General features: G+C 32.7%; 1 protein-coding gene across 3 annotated transcripts in view; it reads right to left on the bottom strand.

Annotated features, from left to right (window-relative positions):
- Positions 1-5219: 5219 nt before the first annotated feature.
- Pkia (protein kinase (cAMP-dependent, catalytic) inhibitor alpha) overlaps positions 5220-27678 on the bottom strand; it is a 79382-nt gene continuing 56923 nt past the window's right edge. For 2 of the 3 annotated variants that reach the window (XM_013028413.1, XM_013028412.1), the window contains 2 exons: positions 12132-12309; positions 5220-7832 (listed from right to left, as the gene is read on the bottom strand). In XM_013028413.1, coding sequence (XP_012883867.1) covers positions 7753-7832; positions 12132-12282 — 231 coding nt within the window. In that variant the 5' untranslated portion in view covers positions 12283-12309 and the 3' untranslated portion in view covers positions 5220-7752. Of the gene's footprint in view, positions 7833-12131; positions 12310-17813; positions 17860-27678 lie in introns of those variants that run through there. The other variant, XM_013028414.1, reaches the window with a different exon arrangement.

Below are 27678 nucleotides of genomic sequence, written 5' to 3'. Positions count from 1 at the left end.
TATTCCTAGCACAGAATAATTCTATATTGATTCTTTGCATATAAATCTTCTTTTTCCTCTTATCATTCTAACCTGAGTATTTATTCTTTTGGTTCTATGTTTCAGAGGCCTAAGAATGAACAAAAACAAATTCCAAAGAGTGTGGAATCAGAGAAAAAGTCCTTACATGAAATAGTGATGGATATTTGTGGTTATTTCCTAACTTTATTTTTTACTTCATTTACAGCTGAATAAAACCTCAATTCTTTTTTCCTTGTTTGATGATTACTGGAATTTATTTAGGAATATTAGAGAATGCAGGTTCTGTTAAATCTCTACCTCCTTACTGATAGCTATTTTTTAAAAAAATATACTGTAAATATGTTGTACAGCGGGTTATAGTTATATAAGTCAGGTAATGAGTACATTTCTTTTTGAGCAGTGTCACCCACTCCCTCTTTTTCTCCCAGTTTTTCCTCTCTGGACCCTCCTTTCACTCCAGGTGAACATAGTGAACATTTCTAACATAGTGCCTAGTGAGTATCACTGCTTAAATTATTCACCCTTTGTTCCACCATGGTAGCTATTTTTACATAATATTAATTCTTAAAACTTATAATTTTGTGAATTCTAAAATATATATGTGAAAAGAGAAAACTGAAGTTGAGTAGGATAGTCATAATAGTTACACCATCTTCCTCAAGTGACATATAAAACAAATCACATCAGTCAAGATGTAGAGTTACAAAGGAGGAGGCAACAAGGTTTGATAAAAAATGTGCTCATTACCTTGCTCATGCAACTGTGACCCCTCTATACCATATTTTCACAATAAAAAACTTATTTAAAAAGATGTAGAGTTATGTTCTGTTAGGAATTATCTACATCATTACATTGTCTATTCGAATTCTTTATTTCAGTCAAAAGGTATACATTAATTCTTTAGTTGTGTTAGATTTTTAATGTTAATTCAGTTTTCAAATATTAATTCCATTTTGTGTTTTCTGAAAAATAACAATATTTAGGAAAGAGACTTTAAATTGCTATGAATGTGTTTATTTGTCATCTACATACCATCTACTTTCTATATCTTATCTATCTGCTTTATTTGGAGCATATGTATTCATTATTCCTTTTCTATTATCTTTCTTTTTGCTTCAATTACTATTCCTCATATTTATCATATTTTATCAAAACTTCTCATTACTTTAGGCTACTAAGAGAGAATTTTAGTAAAGTATATTCGTAGAAACTACAAGTAGTCTGCTTAGCCAAGGTTTCAAAACACTTCTTGGAGATCTTTAGTAGATTTGCTGTCTAGGCAAGAGAGTATGACAGAGCCTCTTTGTTTTGGCTCATCTTATTATGAGCAAACTTGAATTCCAAGAAATATTATTACCAGCATCATTAGTTAGATGGATGGCTTCCTTGCACTTGATAATTTTATTTGCTTTTGCCATCATCTTTGTATACCACATTAAATCTGTATATGTGTATGTATGTGCAAAATAAAATTTGAGGTGCAAATTTAAAAATAGCTAACATACTGCATACAAGAAAAAAGGTGATAGGAATCAAGTGTTTGTGTTCTACAAATGAACCATTTTATAGTCCTCACTATTTTTGTCCATAAACTTTGTTTCTGAATTACACTTTTTGCTTGTTTATCTATATATAAATTCTCATGCATCAGGAAGGCAGACATTATTCATTTACAAACATTTATTGAGTATCTAATAGGTAATGAGGATATAAATATAAATAAAGAAGGCTGCTGCACTTGGTGTTCTCAACAATTGGAGAAGTACATGTAGACAAATATCTATGATCTACTAAAATCTGTTTGTAGATAACATGTTAGAGAAGATAGAATAAGGACCAGCTAATTTCTGAAACAGGTATTAAGAATGGAGATTCAGGCCAGGCGCTGGTGGCTCACGCCTATAATCCTAGCTACTCAGGAGGCTGAGATTGGAGGATTACAGTTCAAAGCCAGCCCAGGAAGGAAAATCCGTGGAACTCTTATGTCCAGTATACCACTCAGAAAACCAGAAGTGGCACTGTGGCTCAAGTGGTAGAGTGCCTGCCTTGAGCTGAAGAGCTGAGGGACAGCACCCAGGCCCAGAGTTCAAGCCCCACAACCAGAAAAAAAAAGAATGGAGATTTAACTAAATTATCATTAAAAGAGGATGCATTGAGTAGTGTGAAGGAAATAATAGAATTTTCCAACAATCAAGAAGACTTTTAAGAGTTAGAATAAGGTTAACTGACCAACATATTATATACAAATAAAATGTAGTTCTACTGTCATAAAGTTTGACAGGTTAAACTAAATAACGCTTTAAATTAGGAGAGTAAAATAATTATATGTGTTAAAAGATGAATGGAAAGAATTCTGGATCACACAGGTCCTAGTGAGCTCACTATTTTGTGTTTGACAAAAATTGAAGAGTAGATAGAAGAAGCAGTATCTTTAAGAAGTAGTGAATATGTAGATTTGGTGAACTAAAAAACAATCTTGGCTGTGGTAAGCAATGCTGTGATGAACACAGTTGTGCTTTTAGTTTCAGTGTGGCTTTGTTTGTATTCTATTAGATAAATGCCCAGGAGTAGAATTGCTGGGTTATAGGGAAACTCTATGTTTAGTTTTTTTGAGGAACCTCCATTCTGCCTTGCAGAGGTCTCTAGGCATTTATACACAATGAAACAAAGAAGTATATTCTCAGGCAAGGAACACAAAAATATAATACCTATGTTCATATGATCATATAAAATAATATTTATTGAAATGAACTCTAGGAAATGGAAGCAAATGTTTCTTTTCTTTGTTGCTGTTTTTGTTTTATTTTCCTTTTGTCTTGTTTGTTCATTTATCTGTCTTTGGCAAAGTAAGGGAGGGTCAAAGAAATGGTGGGATGAAAGGTGAAAAAATACATCTGTGGTACTCACTAGCCACTATATTGAAGATGAACTATACAATTTGTGGGTAGGGACAGGAGAACACTAGGGAGCATGAGGGAAAGATTGATAATGTTCAGAGGGAAGTGTACTCTTTATCTGACTTATGTAACTGTAACCTCTCTGTACATCACATTTACAGTAACAAAAAATGCATAAGGAGGAAAATTCCTTAAAAAATCAGATCAAGGAATAAATCTTAGCTGTGATATGACATACTTCTTCCCCAGGGACAGAAGAAGAGAATTGCTCAGCACATGTGTCTAACTTAGGTTGGGGCCAGTGAGTAAACATTGTTATGGATTTTTTAGACTTACCTAAATAGTGAATAAGACAATAGGTAATACTTTTGTGGTAATTGAGCAACAATGGCAGAAATCCAAGAAAGTAAAGAACGGAGCATTGATGAGAAAAATTAATGCATTCTTGACTAAGAGGAAGGATGTTGAAGAAACAATCATTTTGATATACTAAGAAAAGAGATTTGGTACAAATTAGAAATGAGTAGGTTATGGTTAGATTATTTCATTTGACTTTTCAATCAAAAATAGGATCTTAAATTCTTATACACTAAGCAAAACAAGCGTAAGATATACAAGCAGAGGAGACACCAGTGAATCAATAGTTTTTTTCATGGGCCTTGTGGACTGAGTTCCACTGGTTTAAAACCCTGCCTGGACTCAGGCTGAATGTTGTTTGATACCTAGTTTCTCCCATGCCTCCTGTTAGTCTGAGTTTGTTCTTTGTTGTAAATATATGATTAAAATAAAATGATGAAAAGAGAACATTAAAATAAAAATAGTCACACTCCCTGTTCCTCAGCCACAAAATACCATTCTCAATCCAGTGAAATCATGGGTATCTTAGGACTGCATTTTGTGGAAAACTTGTTTCAAAGGGTTTGAGAGGGGTACATGGTCTTACAGATCAGAGATATTCAAGTGGTAGTGGAGTGAGTGAAAGAGACAAAAGTCATTAAAGACATGCACAGAGTTATCGTAAAGAAAAGGGAGTATTTGTGTATGCATAATATACATGTATATGTGTGTGAGATAATGGTGGATGTTAGGAAAGTAATCAAGGGAATCTGATAAGCACATCTCTACCCTGATTATTGATCACTTCCCTGTAGATAGCAGGTAAGAAGTACAGTTATGGTGCTGAGGTTTAAGATGTAGGAGGGGTGATGGCCTTGGTAGATGACAAAGTCCATGACATGGGCTATTAGAATGGAATGGAGGTGACACTATTTGGAATAAAGACTTGTGAAGTGAAGCTGGAAGGCTGCATACATCTCACAAAATGATAGTTGAAACTTTGGTTTCTCTTTTATGTTGTGCTGAACATTTCTAGCACCATGTATAAAGTGTGGTGTCAATAAATACTCTTAAAAGACTGTGTGCATTTCAGAATAAAATGTGTCACTTTTAATATCAAGTATGTGAGCATGCAACATTACTAAATACAAAAATCATGTAAGCTCATAGACTACTTCAGAGACTGCCACTTTTAATTAAGAACATAACATCATAAATGATGGATTCTTTCCTGTTTTCACTTGAGAACTATATATTTTATTCCTAATCCTACATAGGTTTCATTCAGAATCCTTGCTGTCCAGCAGTTACATACCCTTACACTTGTTACTCTTTTGAGCAGAAAGAACAATATCATTCATCTTTTAATTTGACGCAGGTGTAGGGCATTTCTAATGTTCTACTGTGAGAGTAGTGCCTAAAAACTAGAGGCTGCAATTTCTGTTTTCAACTGAAAACCCTTTTCTGTGTACTTAAAATGGACATATATTAGCATAAAATACATGCAGGTGATAAAAGGTAAATTTGACAAGTTCACTCTTGTTACAAATGAATAAAAAAGTTCCTGACATCTTCATGGTTTGTAGAGCATTAAACAATAGATAGAATTGAACATAAAAATATGATTCATGCCAAGTTTATAGATTACATCCCAGAAAAACATCTCTTGGAAGTATACCCTATAAATAAGCAATAATTGAATTGCTTATTTGTAAAAAAAAAAAAAAGGAAAGAAAAAGTAACAAAAAAAACTTTCTAGAATCTAGTCATATCTATGTCATTACTGATGTGGGTAATCCCAAGAAAGTTAAGTTCTCTTTCTGCGATTTTTCTTTCCTGAAATTAGAAGGGAAGCAATTCTACTTAAAATTTTTCATTACAGATAAACTTGTTTGGTAATTGTATTTAATTTTATGGCACATCGAATAGAAAACTTCCTGAAGACAGATAATTCAAATCTTAATATTTTTAAGATCACTTATTAGCTATTTTTACCTTTGTTTTTCTAAACTTGGAAAAATTATGCCTTCTTGAGTGCTGATTTCCAAATATGTGATTTGGAATAATAATACTCCTCTAAATAAATTGTTTGAACAGTAAACAGAAGAATATTTGCTGTGAAGTGATTAGAATAGGAATAGTTGGTTGGTAGACTTCTTACACCTGCTACCAAATAATTTCTTGGTTTCCTACCTTTCCTTCTGTCTTTAAGAATTCAGATCCTAATATAAGGTGTTAGATGAAATTTGGAAAGTAGTGTGGACTTTTTCCAAGCAAAATTCATAGGATGTAGATGTTGTAGAAACTTTTTAAAAAAATCTTTCCAGCTTGAGAATTCCTTTAGGTTTGAATACAGTGGACCAAGTAGCAGTAGATCAAATTAAATCAAAAGCTCCATATGACTTTGCAATTTAACACTATATATTTAAAATCAAGCATGACATCACATGCATTAGTAATAGTACATCACATGGGATAATAAATCGTCCACATATACTCAGCACTAGTTTTAACTTTACAAAAATCACATAAAATCAGCTTGAAATTCCACAATTTTAAGGAGGGAAAGGAGTTTTAGATTCACAAGAAAGCTATTAGGATAGTAAATGACAGCACTGAAAACTGAGTACATGAGCGGGGTATTTTAAATAGATTACCAGAGATTGTCTAAAATAGACCCAAGAACTTCTGTTCATACTTGTCAGTTTAAAAGAGGGTGGCTTTGTTTAAATTTAACTGTCTATTTTGATCCCTGATGAACTACATAGAAGAAAGTACCCTAAATTGTAATCCATCATCTTTTTGTCTGCAGAAGGACTCACATTGCTACATTTGCATTCTGGTAATCATCTGATTGAAGAAAGACTGAGACTCGGGCCCTCAATCCAGCCAGTGAAAAAGGGGATGTGAGAAAATTTACCTTTCATCCTCTCTGTGAACATAGACAAAAGGTTGAATTCCTGGCATAACCACATAGATTACCTGTCAAAAATGCTCTTGTGCCTATTTCGCCTGGAACTGTACCTAACCTCAAAGACAGTTAAGTGGGTTCTTTATTATAAGGAGACTTCTTGTTGTTTTCCCAGTAATTCATGAACCATTTGCAAATTCTGGTTCCTTATTTATTACCACTGATGAATGATTTCATAATACTGCCAGAGGCTTTACACAGTTCACAGAAACTCTCTATTAAGAACTATGATGTCAAAATACAGCATAGGCCATCAACAGTATCAGTGAAAATTCCACTAGCTTCTAATGGTGATAATTATTATATCAGAATGCAATTCACACTAATTGTTAGTAAAAGTTTACAAACATTAAAAAGTGCATTATAATATTTGGATCTGGTAGGGCTGAGAAAAAAAGACATGAAAAACATAACAGGAGGTCTTAAATTTTGTGATTGGTGTCCACAAGATTGTAAGGAAATCACATTCTCCATCCTTTTCACCCTGATGGAGAAATATTGTACTTCAGATTGAAATAGTAGTATACAACATTGTGAGAAAATGGATTCTTTGCTATAAAGCAATGTACTTCCAAATATTTCTGAATATTATCCTCTTTTCTACTTTTCCAATTCTTCAAAATTTTTATAACTAATATAAAAATGTTAGTTGGGAAAGGTTCCTTATTTTAGGAATAAAACCAATTGACAGATTGAATTCTGCTCTGAGCACACACAAAACAGATTGAATCCAAGTAATATTCATATGAATGAATATTTTTAAATGCCTGTATAATAAAGCAAAAAGCTTTGATCAATCTGTAGATTTTATCAGTTCATTAACATACAATTACCAAGAGTAAAGATTATGTTTTTAAAAAGTGTGTTCTGTGCACACCACCACACTATGGAAAATTAAAAAAACAACAACAAAGGCAGCCCTTTAAAAATGAGTGGTATAAAAATTCACAGTTAATGTACATCATTTTGTTTTTGATAAGCAATCAAAGAAGGGGGCAGTGCTGAGTAGCTCTATTGTACAATACAAAACAGTGTGTATGTAAATACACAGCAGTAACACACACATATATAATGCTAAAAATGCTAAAAACGGTGCTTTCTGGATGGTTCTTTTACTAGGTGAATACTTCAGCCAGAGATATTTAATCTCTGGGGTTCAACCAACCCTTTGCAAATAGACACAATTAAATCCTCTGACAGTGTGAGGGGCCAAATGCTACAGGAATCACCATCTAGATCAGTGCTACTCTCTACAAGCATTTCATCATATGGTCAAGTGAAAGGATCCACACAAAAATGACATCCAAACACAAGCCACATCATTTCAACCATTGCTCATGACAGAGGTAGAGAAAGGTCTGTCTGCAACCACAGCCTGGGCTCCCATTTTTGACATGATAACGGGCAGCTTTCTGCAATGCAGCACAGCCATTTTCTTTTTCCCCTTTCCACTCATGGAAACAAATGCATTCCAGCAAGGCCTGGAGATTTGCAACATTGTCAGGTGTTGCAGGTCAAAGTAGAGTGTTAGCTTTCAGATTTCGCTGCTTCTCCCTGGGCTTCCCCACTTTGTTCTGTTGAATTTCGCTGTGCATCATCTTCACCTTCTGTAAGAGAGAATGAAAGGAGGATAAAGGCAAGATAAAGGCTAGTATTTACTGACAGAGTATTATATATTGTGACATATATATATAGTGATATATATATATATAATGATATATATATATATAGTGATATATATATAGAGCTTCCAATGTTGGATGGAAATGACAGACATATTCATGATACCTGAAATCTTCCCAGAGACAAATTTATTTTCTTGGGAATTAGTTCACTATCATCAGATTGTAGTCATGTTTTCAAAGTGTGGCTTCTGTGAAGTTAGGACAGCATGACTCAAAAATAAAATATGTTTGAATTTTCAGAGGGGCTAGAGATTAGGCTTGATATAAACCTAAGAAATCTCAGGAGCAGGTCAAACATTTAAGTATAGTTTTAAAAGCTGTAGAAATCAGTTGTATCTTTTAACATAGAAATCAGAGGTGGGAGTCTCTGTTCAGTCTCTGATTTGAACAAAATATTTTTAAGTCAGATAGCACTTGAGGTCAACCCAGCTAATTTCTAATTCTTCAGAAGTCCTCTGGGTTTAAACTGAAAATAATAGCAAAAGATAACATAATTTTATGTTACTTGTTCAGTTTTTTTTCAAGAGTTATAGTGGATTCTTGCCTATATGTAGAAAATATATTCCAGTTTAATAAAAGCACCCTTATAACTGTACCCACAGCAGCAATTGTAGCTAATGACATAGATACCGCTGAAACCAAACAATACTTTAGTTCCATATTTCCCTTTTATGATTGCAAGCTGATGGCAATTCTTTAAATATTTGTATATGTCATGAAATTTACTGGACACCAAATAGTTTAAAGTTTAGAGAGTATTGCAACTACACAAAATATTTTAATATTTTCTAAATTTGTTACCATAATTCAATAGATTGAGAATAAGTGGACTTGCCCATTCTTTCAACTCTTCAGTATAGACAGCTGTACTTTCTTTGCAAAATGTAAAAGTATACTGTATTTCCATACTCCAATTATTTATGTCTTTATAGAAACTAAAAGTAGTTTTTCAACATAAGAAGCATATCTTATTCTAAAGCACTATCTAGGGTAGTACCTGGGCATTTTACATCATTTATCAGATATCAAATTCATGTTTTATTTTGACCTATTGGTCTCATTGTTTGCATCTAGGGATAGGCTGATGGTCTGAACAGCATTCAACAAGAACTACGTAAAGAGAAGGAGCTGTTGGTAGCCAAAAGAATGAAGATAAATGTGGCAAAGGTAAGATAATAGAATACTTAAGGGTAAAAGTGGCTGTATAAATACAAGATAATGAACTTGACTCTCATGGGGCTTTGGACTTTCTGTTGTCTAGACACACTTGTCCAAACTTAGCATTATGCTTCAAAGAGAGATGTGACTAAATAGATGATTTTAAAAATTATCAGGCAGCAATACTATTGTTTATAAATGAATAAAGTAGAAAGGAAGTTGCTCAAAATTCAGTAATGATAAATTTACTATTATGTATTTGTCAGTTTTTATATTTATTCATTTATTATCATTTTTAGTTCTTTGTACTAAGAATAATGAAGTCAATGCTCCATAAAATTTAATCTATTATGATTAGAAGAAAAACAGAAAATCTTGCAAGGGCATACAGAATTGTAATTGACATGTAAGAATGGTAGAAAAGAAGATATTTGGAAGCATGAAAAGATTTTAATAATTTCAAATTATATAATTGTTATATATTGAATATAAAATATTATTTTTTTCATTTGATGTATTTATTAATATGAAAATGCATTCAAATTATGTTTATTACGTTTATTAAGTTTTATTTTGCATATAAAAGGCCTTTGGCTAAAAGTTTTCAATATTAGGGTAAACAGAAAAGGAAGAAATTAAATCATGTGCAAAAATGATCTATTATTTAAGTTGGTTAAAATTACTGCAGATGATTTGAAGTACAATATTCAAATAAAAGCAGAAATGTATTTTTTCTGTGGTTTAAAACATTTTACTAGTATCTACTAGTTACATAAGAGTTTTATTTTGACACATCCATATTTTCTTTGTGTGTAGTGTTTTGGTACTAGGATTTGAGAACTTAGTGCTTTGTTCCTTTTTTTTTTTTGGTCGGTTTTTGGGCCTGAACTCTGGATCTGGGCACTGTCCCTCAGCACTTCAGTTCAAGGCCAGTGCTCTACCATTTGAGCCACAACACCACTTTCAGCTTTTTCTGTTTATGTGGTGCTGAGGAATCGAATCCAGGGCCTCATGCATGCAAGGCAAGTACTCTACCACTGAGCCACCTTCTATTCCATGCCTTGTGCTTTCATTTGGCTTTTTCCACTGAAGGCCTGTGCTCTACCACTTGAGCTACATCTTCACTTTCAGCTCTTTCCTAGTTAATTAAAGGTAAAGTTCTCCCAGATTTGCTGTCACTAGCTTTGAACCTCAATCGTCAGATCTTAACCTCTTGTGCAGCTTGGATTGTAGTCACGAGCCACTCACTAATGCCTGGCATATCCATATTTTCCTACTATGAACAGTGTTCAGAAACACTCATTCCACTCTCTACCACTTTTCCTTTTCTTTTTCTTAAATCAACAAGAAAAAATATGTAAATACAATATATAAAAGAGTTAAATTCTCAATGACAATGAAAATGAAATAATTTCCTATAATCTTTTTTAGAAGTGGTAATAACGTTAGAGGAAAAATAAACTTAAAAAATAAATGTTTGTCAGACCTAGAGGAACAAAGTTTCCTTCATTTGTGATAGAATGTGCCTGTAAATCTATAAGTAAACACACTGGGTGGTATGCAAGCAGTTACACATGAACTAACTTAAATATAATAGACTCTATGGAGAGCTAAAATAGTATAATTCTTTAGAGAGACTAAGTCAAACCCAACAAAGTAAATACCAGGAAATAGGTACTTGAAGATGGGGGCAAGGAGAGATGGGTAGATGAATGAAGGGGGACGTGTGTGGAGAATGCAACTGAGAATTTGTTGTATGTACAACAAAATTAACAAAAATAAGGGAAGTGGTGAGTCAAAGAGAGGATGAGAATTTTGAAGGGATGACACAGGTCAAGATTCATTGTGTACATAAACTGCTTAGTTTAATGGCAAAAAAAAATACTCAGTACATAGTCTAACAAGTTAAGGCAAGGAGTGGGCTGCAAGGGATGGGTGAGAATGTTGAAAGTGTGTCATTGATCAACAAGTACTGTATTCATGAACTATGTTAAAAGACAACTTATTTTACAACTTCTTATGATAATAAATATATTCAAAAATAGACATAGGCTTTTGCTTATACACTTCAAAGTGGTAATGTTAATGTTTTATTAGGCTAAAATTGAAAAAGAATTAATCTGTGACCTACTAATTTTTACCCATTGAATTAAAAAATGCCTTTTTGTATTTTAGAGAAATGTCAATGATTTGTTCTATTAACATACATAATTTGACTCAGCTTCATAATCACATAATGCTTTGTCATAAACATAGTAATAAAGGAAATATATTGAATATTATAAGTGGAATTGGAAACCCATAATATCTTCTGTAGGATGTCCTAATGGAGATAGAAAAAAGGTTTAAAGGTTATTTTTACAGAAATTTTCTCAAGTAAACACTTTTAAGCTTTGATATTTTTCCAATATATTTGAGTAGAGGAATTGTTAATGAATAGATTTCCTGTAATACTCAGCAATAAGGCCATTGAGTACTAATGTATTAAACTTCTTTTCCTTTTATATTAGCAGTAAAACCAGATTACCATGATAAGTAATAAGACAAACCAAGTCAGTCATGGAAAGAAAACGAAAAGGCCTTTTTAACATCAGAGTTATGTCAATAGCTATTCTATTTTGCAGTAAAGTAGGTCTTGGAGAACCTTTTCTTTTGAAATTGTTCTTTTACTTGAGGTTCATCAGTTGCACGTATAAATTTTGTCATTAAAATTTTAATAACATTTATTAAAACTAATAAAATTGACTACCTTCTAAATGTGGAAAGGAACTCCATGTTTCATATTTTACCAGAGCAATTTCTCGGATTTCAAAGGATTACAGAAGTGCTATGGGTTTTATTGATTTCATTAGTTAAACTAGATTAAGGACTCTCCATGTGAAGAGAGAATCTTTCAAAATAAGTCATTAAAAAATGTGAGAGATTAAAAGGCTAGTTGTAGACTTCCATCTTGTCTATACTCTTAGGTTACTTTTCAAGGTAGCTTTTCACCCCTTAATTCTACTAGATGAAATGCTGCATTTCACTCCACAGTTACAGTTAGATATGTATCAAATGACTCACCGGTCTTGTTGATATCAAGACCTGCTAATTTCAAGGCTAATTCATTGCTGTTGCCACTTGCAGAGGAAACCAGGATATCATGTATTGCATTTCTTCTACCTGTTCTTCCAGAGGCAATAAAATCTGCATATGTAGTTTCCACATCAGTCATTGCTAACAAATATCCACATAGCAGGGACTAAAATAGAGAGAAGAGAATGAAAAGGTAAATATAATGTTAGTCAGTGTTAGACATTTAATAGTCACTAAATTTTGTCCTACAATATGAATAAGAAAGCAATATCTTCTTTAGAAGGAGTTAGTTGGATTCTTTTCTTACCTAAGCATTTATATAAAAAATGAGAGAACTTTTTCATTCAGAGTCTAATAGAAAATATCTAGATTTCGAGGATCATGTGATTGCTAGTCTGCTATCTGATTGTCCTTCAAGCATAAAACCAACCACAGAATGGAATTAGATCAAATCATTTTGAGTGATGTAAGCCAAGAGCAAAGACAAATGGCACATGGTCTCCCTGATATGTGGATGTTAAATCCAAAATGCAAGGAGATATGACAAAGTAAACGGGACTCAAGAAACAAAGGACCTCCACTCAATTTGTCATATCATTTCTAAAGGATTCCATGTTTTTGACCACATATATTATATATATGTATAATATATATATATATGTATAATATATATATATATATATATATATATACACACACATCTGAGAAAAGCTAGGAGGAGGGCACAGAATCAGAGGGAAACAAGGGAAAAATATACAACAGAGGGGACCACCAGCTGCACTGGACATGGATGAAAATGAACTAAGCAACTCAAGGGCAGTGATGAGAGGGGGGAATGAGAGGGAAAGAGGGAACAGCTTACACTAAACCAAAGGAAAGAAAAGTACATATCACCCAATACAGAAGAAATACTTTCATTGTCAAAGCTCAGAGAACTCACAAACGTTATAGAACATGATAATGACAATTGGCCTTGTGAAGGCTAAAATGTGTTTGTGACTTTAAGTATCACTATCCCTCAATGCTGTGAAATTTGTGAAATTTATGTAATCACTTAATCTCAATAAAAATTATTAAAAGAAAAGCAACCACAGAAAACAAAATGAACATATGTGATTAACAATCTTTATTTACAAAAATAGGTAGATCAGATTTAGTCTGTACACTTTAGTTTATTGACACTTGCTTTAGATAATATAATCCTCTTTCTCTAAAACCACTGTAGCTATATACTTGAGATCAGAAGATGAGTTGAAAGTGTCAATAGTACAAACTAGGGGTAAGTGGGAAGCAAATACACTATAGGTATTGTAAGGATATTAAAGAAATTGACCAAAATCCAGTTTACTTTTTATTATTGCCAGCAATTCCAAATACTGCCAGTAATAAAATCTCCCTTGGGTTATTGCTTGAAAGGAATAACAATGTGTTAACGACTGACTCTGAAAGAAAATCTCTAAATTTATAGTCAATGAAAGTGAGGTTTCCCAAACAAACTGTATAGTTATGTACTGAATGCCTTTCAGGTCTATTTGTTAATAGCTAATAGCTTGGTCCTTGGCCCTTGGCATTATTGGGAGGTAGTTAAAAATTTGGGAGGTAGTTGGAAATTAGTTAATTCCATCTTCTGTCATGTATTTCCACGATAATGTACTTCCTCTTCAAGGCCCAACTAAGCATGGGCTGAAACGTCTAAAGCCATGAGCTAAAAGAAATCTTTTCTCCTTATAAGTTTATTTCTTTAGGCTTTTTGTCCCAATGAAGTGCCTAGAACTTAGTCTCTGTTGCTTACTCTGTTGATACCTTAAGGAGAGAATTGGTTAAGTGAAATATATGTTCATTTTACATTATTAGTAAAGGAATTGGATAATGTGATCATTAGTTTCACTTAAAGTGAAGGAATAAAATTGACAAAGTGACTTTATTTCTTATACTGTAAATGTGGAAATTCTCTTCTCTGGCCATTACCACTTTAACTCATTCCTCTTTTCCTTATTCCTAGTATCAGTTGTTCACAATGATACTTACTGTCTTTATTCCTTTAACCCTTTTTATCTTAGGCTCTTCTAGGTCCACTGCTTTGTGAATCATGTAGCCTCTATGTTGCATTAAAAAGCTCCTTTGATCTATTCTTTCCTATCTGGTTCCTTACCATTGGGAAATACTCCATAGTACATTTTCTTTGACCCTACTACTAAATGGATGAATGCTACTGGAAAAAAAGTCACAGAATTGTGTTAGTTGGCTGAATTGGATATGTCTGTCTATTATTAGTATGAACTCTAAGTTTCATAGACATTCTTTATTCACCTCTAGTTGATTTATTCTCACAATTTTTTTCTCCTGTTGGTAAGATTCCCAGACCCTATGTCCCTACAACTAAAAGGACTGACTAGTCCTCCAGATAAACTTTTCTAACCCACACACTAGATAATTCCTTCCTTGAAATGACACTCTATCTTCCTTTTTAGAGAATATAGGACCTCTACTGTAAGTTCTCCTAATGTCTTTCCTTTCCAAACATTTCATTGTAGTTTTACTTTTCTTATTTATCCTTTTCTTGCCTCTTTCTTTTAAAGCTATGCTACTGCCGGGCGTCGGTGGCTCACCCTCATAATCCTAGCTACTCAGGAGGCAGAGATCTGAGGATCATGGTTCAAAGCCAGCCCAAGCAGGAAAGTCCATTAGACTCTTATCTCCAATAAACCACTAGAAAACTGGAAGTGGCACTGTGGCTCAAGTGGTAGAGCACTCCCCATGAGCTAAAGAGCGCAGGGACAGCACCAAGGCCCAGAGTTCAAGCCCCAGGACCCACAAAAAACACAAAAAACCCCCCAAAAGATATGTTATTGATTTTCCTCCCATTTCTAATGCCATTGGTGACTTCACATTAAGGACAAATCATTTTGAAACAGATTTTTATGTATCTGTCTTCCTTCTCTAATCACTTGTTAATATTGTTGGTTTTGATTTTATGACATTCATATTTATCCACTGTCAATCATAGTAAATTCTTTCTGTAGGACTATTACTTCCTTCTTCCATTTCCTAAACTTCTTCTTGCTCCATTTAATCCAAAGTTCTGTTCAGACAAAGTGCTAGTTATTTTTATGCTTTTCACAACAAATACCTCCAAAGTTTAACTCATAGTCCACAGAATGTATTTATGAATTTCCTATTTCCATGATCTAGATAGGTCCCGTTTTTACTATTTTTAACTTGTTCTTATGCTTTATATATTATAGAATAATGTACATTTTAAGAGGTTTTGTGTAAACATTTTTGTAAACATACGCTCAACTTTATTACTCCATCTAGAATGCTCTTCCCTAATAAAGTTGACTGTTGAAATCTACCCATTGACATTCACCCAGCAAAACGTTTTCTCATTTACCACTCTTTATGTGACTTTTTAACATTTAATAGGCCCGTGTTTTCCCCAGGTAGGCCATTTACATTCTAGTCAACATTGCAGTTATTGCTCTTTTCAGATACATCAGAGGCTCTGGTAAGACAGGAATTGCATTTTAAAAAGTATTTTAATCACATCAACTTCTATTTGAGTTCTTTGTACATAGTCTGTGCAAAATAAAAGTATGTTGAACAGAAATGGCAACTAAGAAATATACTAATTACCTTTCATTAGTAACGGAATTACCCTGCTTTCTGATTATACAAAATTACCAAACCGTAAAAGTTATCTGCTTCAATCTATAATATTCACTTTCTCATTTTGTGGCTTTTTTCAAAATATATGTTTTCTTCAAAACATGACAGTGTAATTGCTTTTGTTTATCTGATAATAATGAGACAAATTTAAAAATACTAATTTTTAAGTGACTACTAAATTATACACAGAAATATGACTTATGTCCACTGTACTATGCTCATATGATTTTTAAGGACATTTGAAGTATCAAGAATGAAACAGAGAAAAATGGTAACATTTCCATAAGTGTATATGAATTAAAATATTAAAAATTTTGGATCTGTATATTTGGGGATGTTAAATAATCTGTCAATATTTTTACTTATTTGAGGGGAACTAACAACTCACTTTGACCTTTCAGTTAGTACATTCTTAAATGACAAATATATACTGTAACATAAATGTCAGTGATTTCATAGTGATTTCATTTGGACTCAGTGAAAGAAAATATACACAATGGTGATATCTTATTCCTATAAACTTCCTCTCTCTGCAGCATTTCTTAAATATATTTGTTAGCGAGATGTGCAATACAATTCTCCCTTATACTGACATAGAAACTAAGTACTAGTCATTTATTTACAACCAGTAATTTTTTTATAAAAACAGCTGATATAAAAATGTCTTATTTGGGGGCTGGGAAGGTGGCTTAGTGGTAGAGCGCTTGCCTTGCATGCATGAGGCCCTGGGTTTGATTCCTCAGCACCACATTAGCAAAAAGAAAAAAGCCAGAAGTGGCACTGTGGCTCAAGTGGTAGAGTGCTAGCCTTGAGCTGAAGGGCTGAGGGACAGCACCCAGGCCCAGAGTTCAGGCCCCACGACAGGACCCCCTCCCCCCAAAAAAAAGAAAAAAAAGTTTTATTTTTATTTTCTTTAGTCAATAGATTTTTTTGTGATAAAAGAACAATAGCTGACAAAACAAACTGCATATGTTAATGAAATACAATAACCGTAGCTTTTATCAACAAATAAAGATGTAGCATACCTGATATTTTTTTTTCCATGATCACTGTTCTTTTAATGAAATCCTATTAAGTTCTTAGTATAGTTACTTCTCTGTCTCTTTAGTTATGTATTTAGACAAAGTTATATTTGGTGTTACCACTACCAAAGATACAGAAATATATTTTACATTGTGTCTCTGTACAGATGACCTGGGCTTTTCTTTTGAAATTCTGAAGAATTTTGACCAAAAATTATGATTAGCAAGTAGAGAGAAAGAAAGAAAGAAAGAAAGAAAGAAAGAAAGAAAGAAAGAAAGAAAGAAAGAAAGAAAGGAAGGAAGGAAGGAAGGAAGGAAGGAAGGAAGAAAGCAAAAGCAAGCAAGCAAAAGCAAATAAGAAAGCAAGCAAAGTCCAAAATATCTTTTTAATGTCAGAAATGTCAAAAGCCTAAAGTAATCACAGGCCTTGGAAAAGTTACACAATCTAGACTGGGAATCTTCATTAGAGTATTCCTCCTACATTGTTTAATTGAGATTTTCTACACATGAATAAATAATACAATTGCATATAGATAAGGAAATATAGTTGATTTTTACAGTACTAATTACATTAAATAAACACTTATATAAAATAACTAGTTATATATATATTTAAAGTTTTATGGGAATGGAAAACTGCATTTTAATATTTGGGTATTGAACTTTTCAAACTTTGATTAAAACTTAAAATATAAATACCTAAAAATTTAATCAAAAGTTATGAAAAAGAAATGAGCTTGCTCTTTTTGGCCTTGTTTAAAAGCCTCAATTTCTCACTATGAATAACATAAACAATATAATACTGCTTTGAAAAACTCTTCCATTGTATGACTCATTTCTGAACAGGGATATATGATTGTTTATGTATTTAGCTAATACTATATTTGTAAATTATTTGAGAGAATAAACAGAAGGTCCTACTCAAGTAGAACTTAGAGGTTTAGATAGATTTCAAGGACCTAAGAAAGTATGTACTTACGTCTCCTGTATTGGACAAGTTGAAATGTTCCACATCGATGTATCCTAGAAGAAGCTGGGCCTATGAAGCTGCTAAGATGATTTTTATAGTGACACTGAGTCATGAGCCAAATGGCGACTGGAGAACATGCTAATTTTACTCCTGTAAATGGGACACATGAAATGAGACTCACAGACTTGGAAGAAAGAATGGAGAGAATGTCATCAGCATGCACCGAAGATTTCTCTCTAACATGAACAGAATGATTTCTTTAAAAGTTTGAAATGAGCAAAAGAAAGAGAAAGAAAATTCTTCCTATTCTACTATTATAAATGTGGTTAACTTCTTTCACTTCATGAAACATATGAAATATGTTAAAAGCCTTTGCAGAGTTAACTACACGCTTACTTAAAAAAATTCAACATTACTGTTTCAAACCTGGTTTGTGTTTAGATATACACAGTTCAAAAGATTATAAAGAAAGAGTGAGCTTTCATCTGTGTCATTAAATAAACTAACACCAACCATATGAAAAACTGAAAATAATTTTTGTTTATTAATTCAGCTATACGTACTATTAAGCCCTTTACATAAATATTTTTAATGACAGTGAAATGCATTTGCCAAATCTAAAAATAGTGACAAATGTTCTGTATAGTTTTACATTTGTAACTGGCATATTTTTCAAATGTCTGGCTTAATAAGAGACGTCTGGTTTCTTAAATTTGAGTCTGTAGTCAATCTATTTCAATATGTTGTTTTAGTTAAAGTATATAAGGACAATCTGCCCATATACAGATATTTTTCCCTGTGGGAAAAGTGAGGACAATTTTAATAGTCATTGAGATATTTTTTAATGTGCAATCTAAAAATCATAGCAATATACTTTCTATATATTAATTAATTTTTATTGAAATCATCATTGTTTTTCTTGTATTGTGAATGAAATCTTTTGTCCTTATGAATGCATATTTGTGTATCTAAGAGTATGCACAAATGGTAGCAGGCATCAATATTGTAGAAAATATTGGTTCATTGGGTTATGTGGCATCAAGTTATACAGTAACTCGTTTATTAGTATTGTCAATTGTTTTTTTAACTTTAATTTTATCCTCTCCCCCTCCCCCCACCTCTCCACTCCTTCCCCCTCCCAAGTAATGTCAATTGTTAAAGTCTTCAGAAGTTGAGAAACTGAAAAGTTCATTGATCTATATTATAAATTGTCTACAATTTCAAGTTTTTTTTGAGAGCTCAGATTTTGGCAACAGACACTGTTGGACTTTGTTTCCATGACAGTGACAAACTTCTTCCATTAATTTTTTTAATGAAACTTTAACAAGTGTCCAACTTTGAATGGTAATTGTTTTTTTGTAGTGAAATAGCAATCCACTTTCAAAGAGACTGTTTTTTCTCTCTTCTCCGTCATAGTAGGGATTCACTAGCAGCTATGTGTTTGGTTCATGTAGCTTTATGAGACATTAACTGGATGTGCACTTGAAGTTGGAGATTAGCAATTCACACTGCACTGTCAATTGTCTCCTTGGATAAATCTGGCATTTAAAAGCTATTAACTGTGTTTGTGTGATAGTGAAGAGTACCTGGGTTGCTAATAAAGTTCAATACCACCAGTTTGATTAGTGCAAATTTACCAGTAGTTTTTTATTTTTACCCAATTGTACCATTTCACTATGAGTATAAATGTCAACTTTTTTTTCCTTACAGAAGCACATTTTTATATTGTTTTTGTAAATATAGAAGTTGGTTAATTATATATTTATTTTTTGTCAGAAACCATTTTAGGCTTATATCTAATTACTTTATTTGTCACTATAATGTTTAATCCATGAAAATTCTAAAATGAGATATCCTAGCCTGCAACTGATACTAATGCCAGAAGCATTATCTTTCTTCAGGAAATAGTTTCATAGTTTAATTTATACTTTCTTTTCTCATACTAGGATGGGAATATTATAGTAGAAGAAGAAATAACCCCTGCAATATAAAGCATTCTGAAGTTCCTAATAAGTCTATCCTAATTTCACTTTATTCAGAGATGTCTCTAAGTTTTTGGTTATTTATGCACGTATTTACATATGTATGTTTGTATGTATGTATGCAAGTATGTATGTATGTTTGCATGTATTTTTGGTCTCTCCAGAGGCTTGAACTCAGGACATAGGCACTATCCCAAAGCTTCTTTTATTAAAGGCTAGTGCTCTATTACTTGAGCCACAGCTCTACTCCCGGCTGATTTTGATAAGTAATAGGAGATATAAGAATCTTATAGACTTTCCTGCCCAGACTGGCTTTGAACCATAATCTTCAAAACTCAGCCTCATGGGTAGTTAGTATTACAGGTGCGAGCCACCACCTCCCAGCTTGTGTCTTACCTCCCAGCTTGTGTCTTAAGTTTTTCAAAATAAAAATTACATCTCAGGTTAGAAACTAGTGCATGGAATAATTTATTCTAATCTCATGTTAAGTCTTTTTGCATTACTTATTGAACATTTCAAAGAGTTTAGAAATCATTTAGTTAATTTTCGCAATATCCCTGCTGACTTATTCAATTAGCTGTCAAAGCACTGCTGGTTGGAGAGTGATGAGTAATATTACTTGTACATTTCAAATGAATAAACTAAAGCAGAAAGAAGTTAATTGACTTGACCATGTCTTACACAGTCAGTGACAGCACTAATATCAGAAGGAGGATTGAGTTTATCCACATTAAATTCTTAAAAGCTTTAAGAACCTGGGAGCAGCAGTAATCTTTCTTAGACAACATCTTGTCTTTCCCTGGTTCTGTATGAGTGCAAAGAGGACAGATACTTGTAAAACATTCTAATTAAACTAAGTTTTGTTTCCCTATATCAAATAACTATTTAACTTTTAGGAGACTATTAAGACACGGAAACATTTCTTTTCAGAGTAACTCACCATTAATTTTTCCTTTTTTTTTTTTTCCGGTGTGGGGCTTGAACTCTGGGCCTGGGCGCTGTCCCTCAGCTCTTCAACTTAAGGCTAGCGCTCCTCCACTTGAGCCACAGTGGGACCACTTCCAGTTTTTCTAGTGGTTTTTATTGGAGATAGTCTCCGACTGGCTTTGAACTGCGATCCTCAGATCTCAGCCTCTTGAGTAGCTAGGATTACAGGCAAGAACCACCAGTGCCCGACTTAATTTTTCCATCTTTGAATTCATCATGAAGGGTCTAATCAAGCTCAGATTTTCTACACTGTTGTAAAATATAACAATGGCCATAAGAATAATGAAAAGCTATTGTTTGTTGGTATTTTATGAAAAATAACAAAAAATTAAACTATGTGCCAATACATGAAAGAATACATGAAAATGGTACAATATAAATTTCTTAACGACTCCCTCAATATATTCTCATCCATTATTTCAGTTTTAAAAATGAAATAACATTAATTCGGACACTGCAAGTTCTGACACTAGTAATCTAATCACTTTCATGAGTTACTTTTTTCCAATATTCATTTAAGGGTACTTTAAACTTACTTCACTTTCACTGATGGTTTGCTATCAATATTTGTTTTAAATGTAAGCAAGAAATCCTTTTTATTCCTTTGCAATGTAAAGTGATAGTCTGTTGAAACCTCTATAGAACCTGGATTTTTAATATTATCATCTGATACACAGATATTAACATTATTAACTCCTTTCACTTCATTTTTTTATTCTATCAACACCTCTGATTGCAGTTTCTACACATCTTTGATGTTCTTTATATTCACATCTCTCTTGTAAAATTTGTTCAACCTTAGGATAGTAGCAATATACTTCCTACAGTCTATGAATTTGAGAAATACTTATACAACTATTTAACACTTAAGAAAATTTAACATCTCAGAAAATAAGACAAAACCCTCTATATGGAGCTAAAAACTTGCTTAATTAAAACTTTCAGCATTAATATTAATACAACTCATCAGATTGAATGCCAGTCAACTCTCATGGATTTGCTTATGAGTTATATTAACTATGTAATTTGGGCATATTGTAATAAAGATGTAGTGTGGCACTTCCAAAACAGTGATTGTCTACAACTGAGACTTTGATTGGGTGATTGAAAGACAGATAATAGGCAGGATACATTACAAAGAGCCTTTTGCATGAGAGACCCAGGAATTAATGACTTAATAAGGGTGAGGAATGAAGGTAGAGGACTCTAATGAGAATTATAAATTACTTCCAGATTATCAACTTGGATAAATGAGAGAGCAGTATTATTTGGTGAATGCAAAAGAGCAGCAATATGAGGATTCTCAAAATGGCATTTTTTTTTTTTTTGGTCCGGTCGTGGGGCCTGAACTCTGGGCCTAGGTGCTGTCCCTCAGCTCTTCAGCTCAAGGCTATTACTCTACCACTTTGAGCCACTGCGCCACTTCCAGCTTTTTTCTTTTTGCTTATATGGTGCTGAGGAATCGAACCCAGGGCCTCAGGCATGCAAGGCAAGCGCTCTACCACTGAGCCACCTTCCCAGCCCCAAAATGGCACTTTTAAGACATTACAATGCTTTATTTAAATTTAATTCAACCATCTTTTCTTCTCTGAATGAGTGAAATACATTAAAAACATTTCACACACATGCTAATATTTGCAAGCATTTTCTGCATGATATCTTCATATCTATTTTAATTAAAATGTCACTTATCTACTCCAGTATTACTCTCTTCAGCCAAAACGATTCTATGACTGCATTCCAGCATATTTTAAAATATGTATATTTGTTGCCAACTGACCTGCTTTGCAGGTGCTAGTTTCATAAATAATGTTTATCTTCTTTCACTTCAGAAAATGTCATTGCTCACTATTGTAAAGAAAATTTCTCAACTTTACTATATATTTGAATATTAGAATGTTGTTAACCTTCTATTTACTAACTGCTTGTAAAATGTTTGGTAATTTTTCAGACTCTGCCATAGTGATATATTGCTTCAAGGATTTTTGTCTCAAAAATCTTTATAATTTATGGATTATCAAATTCACTTAACTATCCATACCTAGTATATTTTTAGATGTTTCTGAGATGAGAAATTAGTTATGATTCAAGTACATTATTATGGACATTATAGAAACTATTGTAAATTTTAGCTGGGTGCTGGTGGCTCACTCTTATAATTATAGCTACTCAGGAGCCTAAAATCTGATATTCAAGATTCAAAACCAGCCTGAGTAGGAAAGTCTGTGTGACTCTCCAATTAACGATTAAAAGGCCAGAAGTGGAGCTGTGGTATAACACTATCCTGCACAAGGACAGCACCCAGAAACTGAGTTCAAACCCCAAGATTGCCTCCCACCCAGAAGAAACTGTTTTAAATTTTAAACATTGATTTTTTAACAAGTAAATTGTAATTTGAGGAAGTTAATGGTTGAGATGGCAAAAGGTCTCAAAATAGGGGAAACAGGCAGGTATAAACAGTTAATGAATGAGATGTTCTTTAATTAACTCACCTTGCTTTGAAATTAGAATTTCTTTGATAGTTACATGACTAGAAGATTTTAAATTAAAGGTCATGAGTTAGTAATGCTTGTCTCTAATCATTATAATGCTCCCTGTCAAGCACAAGGCCTGGTATATACCCTATCTTCTAGGTTTTCATTTCTACATGTGAAATAAAGACAATTCTCTAATTCACACCAACTTTTAATATTATTGTAACACAACCAAAGATTCTATAATGAATAGGATAAAGTCTTTTCAAGTGACTCAGAATATTACAAAGTTATACTGTCATATAAGAGCTGAATGAATATGTATTAAACCTGGTTTACATTTATAAATGATTAATATGATTTTAAAACTTACCAATAGTTGACTTCCCTATCAAATCTATCAAATCTGTTTTTTGTCCACACGATAACACATTTTTGATTGAGACCTGTAGGTCACTGTTTAGATAGGCATCAATCACAATAGTTGGTGAAAATTGTGAACAAATGTGTATACACAAACACACATAGCCCTATTGCTTTAAAAAAAATCATGGTAGATGAAATAACACTTACCAATTTATTAAAGTACAAACAAGTAAGGAAAAAGTTAAAGGCAAGATTTTGTTTTTTTTATTTATTGAAAAGATATCTCTGGGAAAAGAAATTATAAAACACAAAAATCTAGCTGCTCTGTTTACTGCCTCGTCTGTGGCAACGCCAATAGCATACATCAGTTTCCCTATGATTTAAATGAAGGAGGGTTGTATTTGTACTGTACTAAAATTATCAAAACATTTTCTGACTTGCCATTAATTCTTTAAAAAAACTGAATTTTTATTTTTTCCTTCTGTCCCCATCTCTGATAAGGTATTACATATGTGCACCTTACCTTATTACCCCCAACTCTTACCTCCTTTACTCTACTATGCTTTTGTGTTAATTATTATATGGTAATCTAAAAGAATAATATGACAAATATAGGCAGTCATTTAAAGAAAAAAAGGGAAGGAAGCTATTCTCACAAATATTAATTCAGAATTAGCAATTCAGAAGTAAGTTATAAGACAAATTAACAAATAGTTACAGTTAATGTAGGCAAATAATGTTAGCATCCTTCTAAGAGGCAAGAGTGAGGAGGTACAGAAAGAACGTGGGTATTGAGGGTGATGGAATTGAACAGCTACTTCAACATATTCTGTGATGCATAGAATAGTTTAGTCACAAAGGTTTGAGTGCCATTGCTAATACTTTGGATTTCAGTTTTCATGTCTCCAAATTGAGGGTTTTCAGATGAAATATTTCAAATATTTTCTAGCACTAACAGTCTCTGACTTTAGAATCTACGTGTCTTTTAGAAAGGCCAAGTTATCACAAAATATACATTCTTCCCCAAGGTTTTGGAGATAAGCTATATTTGGAAAGTCCATCTTTCTCACGTTTTCTCGTGTCTTACTGCTATTTAAAAGTAGGTATAGGTCCATACAATGGTTTGGTGTAACTACTAATTATTTCTGAAATTATAAACGTTTTCATTATTTAAGTGCTGATTTGAGGGATTATTGGAAGAAAATTAAAAAAAAATTAGCTGTTGATTACCCAGTTACTTGTCATGAACATGATTCCAAAGATTGGATTTTTGTCTGGATATACACTTTCACACTGCTGGTTTATCAGTCAAACATACTCCATGCTTTTATGTTCCTAAATGTTAGTATTCTTTATAATTTGTTTATATTCAATGTTATACCAATTTACTCCATTTTTAATGAAAATAAAAATGTATAAAGTCTTTGAGAATTTATTTTTATGAAGTTTATAGGTATTATTTTAATGAAGAAGAGTTTAGCATTTTGATAAACACTCAAAAGAAATGTAAAATACCATAAGGAAAAACAAAACACCCTATCTTATGAAATATTAATGAAAGAGATGAACATCAGGTAGACCAGAAGACTACTACTAGTATAAATAGCCTTTAATTATACTAGTTCTCAGGAGAATGATTACTTGGCTCAGGGTTCATGGATTTTTATCACAATTTTATCAACAATATCAAACCAACAGAAAAACTGAAATGGTAGTAGAAAGGACTTGTTTCCTCAAATATTTGAGAGTAAGCTGTCAACCCCAAATACATATGTATTCCCTATAAAAAAAAATCAGAAGTCAGATCCTTTTCAAAGTTTTGTCAGGTATCCCAGTAACATCTTTTATATAAAAAGCATGGGTCTAGAAACTTGTGTTGTATTTTCATGTACTGTCTGGTTAATTATTTTAGTCTGGAAAATTTTCTTGAAGTTCAGGATTTCATGGCCTTGAAGCTTTTAAAGGTTACAGATCAGTTAATTTTGTAGAATTTAGTTGTTTGTAATTTTCACTTGATTAAATTTTGAATATTTTAAACTGTAATGCTCTTGTTTTATAATTGGATCCTACCAAATAGGCAGCAATATGTACTTTATTTGCATATTAATTCTATTAATATAACTTCAATTCAGTTCACTAAGAGTGTCATCTGTCTTTTCTACTGTAAAGTTGTTTCTCCATTATAATAAGTTTTTGATTAGGCACATTGTAATTATGCTAATATCAAACTGATAATTAACTACCGTTTTCACCAGTGCAGATTCCTACTTAGTGGACTATAATCTGTTTTATCATTATTGGTTTTGAGGCTAGATGGTTCACAATTCATCATGTGGCAATTCTTTAAATGTGAAGTATATGTGTCTTTTGTCAATTCCTTTGGAATCCTTGATGTTCCTAAGAGTAATAGTATGGCCTAAGGTAATGTTACACTTACCTTTTCCTGGCTGTGAATGCAGAGATTTCGTAAAGAAGTCATTTTCTGAAAGAGTTGTTCTAACTAGTGAACTAGATTTAGAAACTAATATTCAGACACTAGGTTTGCTCATTGCTATTGGGGAACAACTGCCTTAGGCCCCCTCAGGAGCAAAGCTAGGGAATTTGCATGCATGCATATATACATACACATATATATACACATAGGAAATGTATATGAAAATACATTTGCACATTCATACACATGCAGTTTATATTTATGTTTATCTCTTACCAACATATACAATACCATATAATCTTATCCAATACCATAAAATTGATTCTGCTTTTGTCTATTTCACACTTTAATTCCATCCTTAAACAATGAAAAACAATGGCTACCACAATTGTCAATATTCATAATTATTAAATCATAAATATTTAAGCAGATTTTCGTCATTGCCTTCCTCCCATCCTATATAACATGATTCCTATGTAGCCACTGCCTAAGCATCTGTATTGAGTAATGGACTGTCCAAGAAGATGGCTCTTGTCTCCTCAATAAAACTTTAGTATCTCACTGCCGAACTTCTCCTTTTCCTTTGGCTCTGTGTCAAAGGTAAGTTATATGTTCCTTGGTCTGCCTATTTTCCCCATGCTGACAAAGGCTGATGTGGCCTCATTTAATATTTTTTGAAATAACATTCTCAAGAAGGAAAGAAACAAAGATGAAGAGGAAAGGTACTTAAGAATGAAAAACAGTTATATTTTTCTATATAGAATAGTTGAAGGGGTTCTTTATTTAGGAAGTGGCAAAGACACTAGGAAGTGTCAGCTCAAGAACAGAATGATCACAATTTTTGCACAGCTATATCTCTCATAACATCTCCATACAATTATGTAGCAATAATGTATGTAACACAGTTAAAAAAATATGTAATGAATCAATTTGTAGAAGTCTTCCTTTTTTGTATTCATAATTTTTACTCCATGTTTAAAATTTTTCATCAACAATTTGTATATGAGTGTTTTATTTTGACATGTCTATAGAGGCAGTAAATATCACCAAGATGTGATATTATATCACATCTCAACTTTATGCATTCACCACATTTCAATCAGAATACTTGCTAGAGGTTTTACAGAACTGGCAACTCTGAAAATTTAGATAAATTGCCAAATACGCAAGAATTTCCCAAACACTAATTAAAAAATATTGATTTGCCTCAGACATAAAATATCTTCATTACAAACTTGTATTAAAGAAGATGCTATGCTAGTGTTCTACATCTACAGTTGTCAAATAGACTCATGGAACACAATAAGTAGCCCAGAAATTGACCATTATATATTTAGAAACCTGATATATCACAGAGTAGTCACTGAAGATTATTCAGATATTGATGGACTACTTAATAAGTAGTTCTGGAAAATCTAATTATTCACAAAATTAGATCACACATACACATCACTTTTAGATGGATTAGTGACTGGAATATAAAATTTAAAATTACACTAGATCCTTTAAAAATTTTTATTATAAAGTTGATGTAAAGAGGAGTTACAGTTACATCATTCAGGTAATGAATACATTTCCTTTTGGACAATGTCACAGCATCCCTCATTCTCTCCCAATTTTTCCCCTCCCCA

Source organism: Dipodomys ordii, unplaced genomic scaffold (assembly GCF_000151885.1).
Source record: "Dipodomys ordii isolate 6190 unplaced genomic scaffold, Dord_2.0 Scaffold109, whole genome shotgun sequence".
NCBI classification, from domain to species: domain Eukaryota; kingdom Metazoa; phylum Chordata; class Mammalia; order Rodentia; family Heteromyidae; genus Dipodomys; species Dipodomys ordii.
The sequence above is the reverse complement of the archived record's forward strand: the minus strand, read 5'-3'. Positions and strand labels throughout refer to the sequence as shown.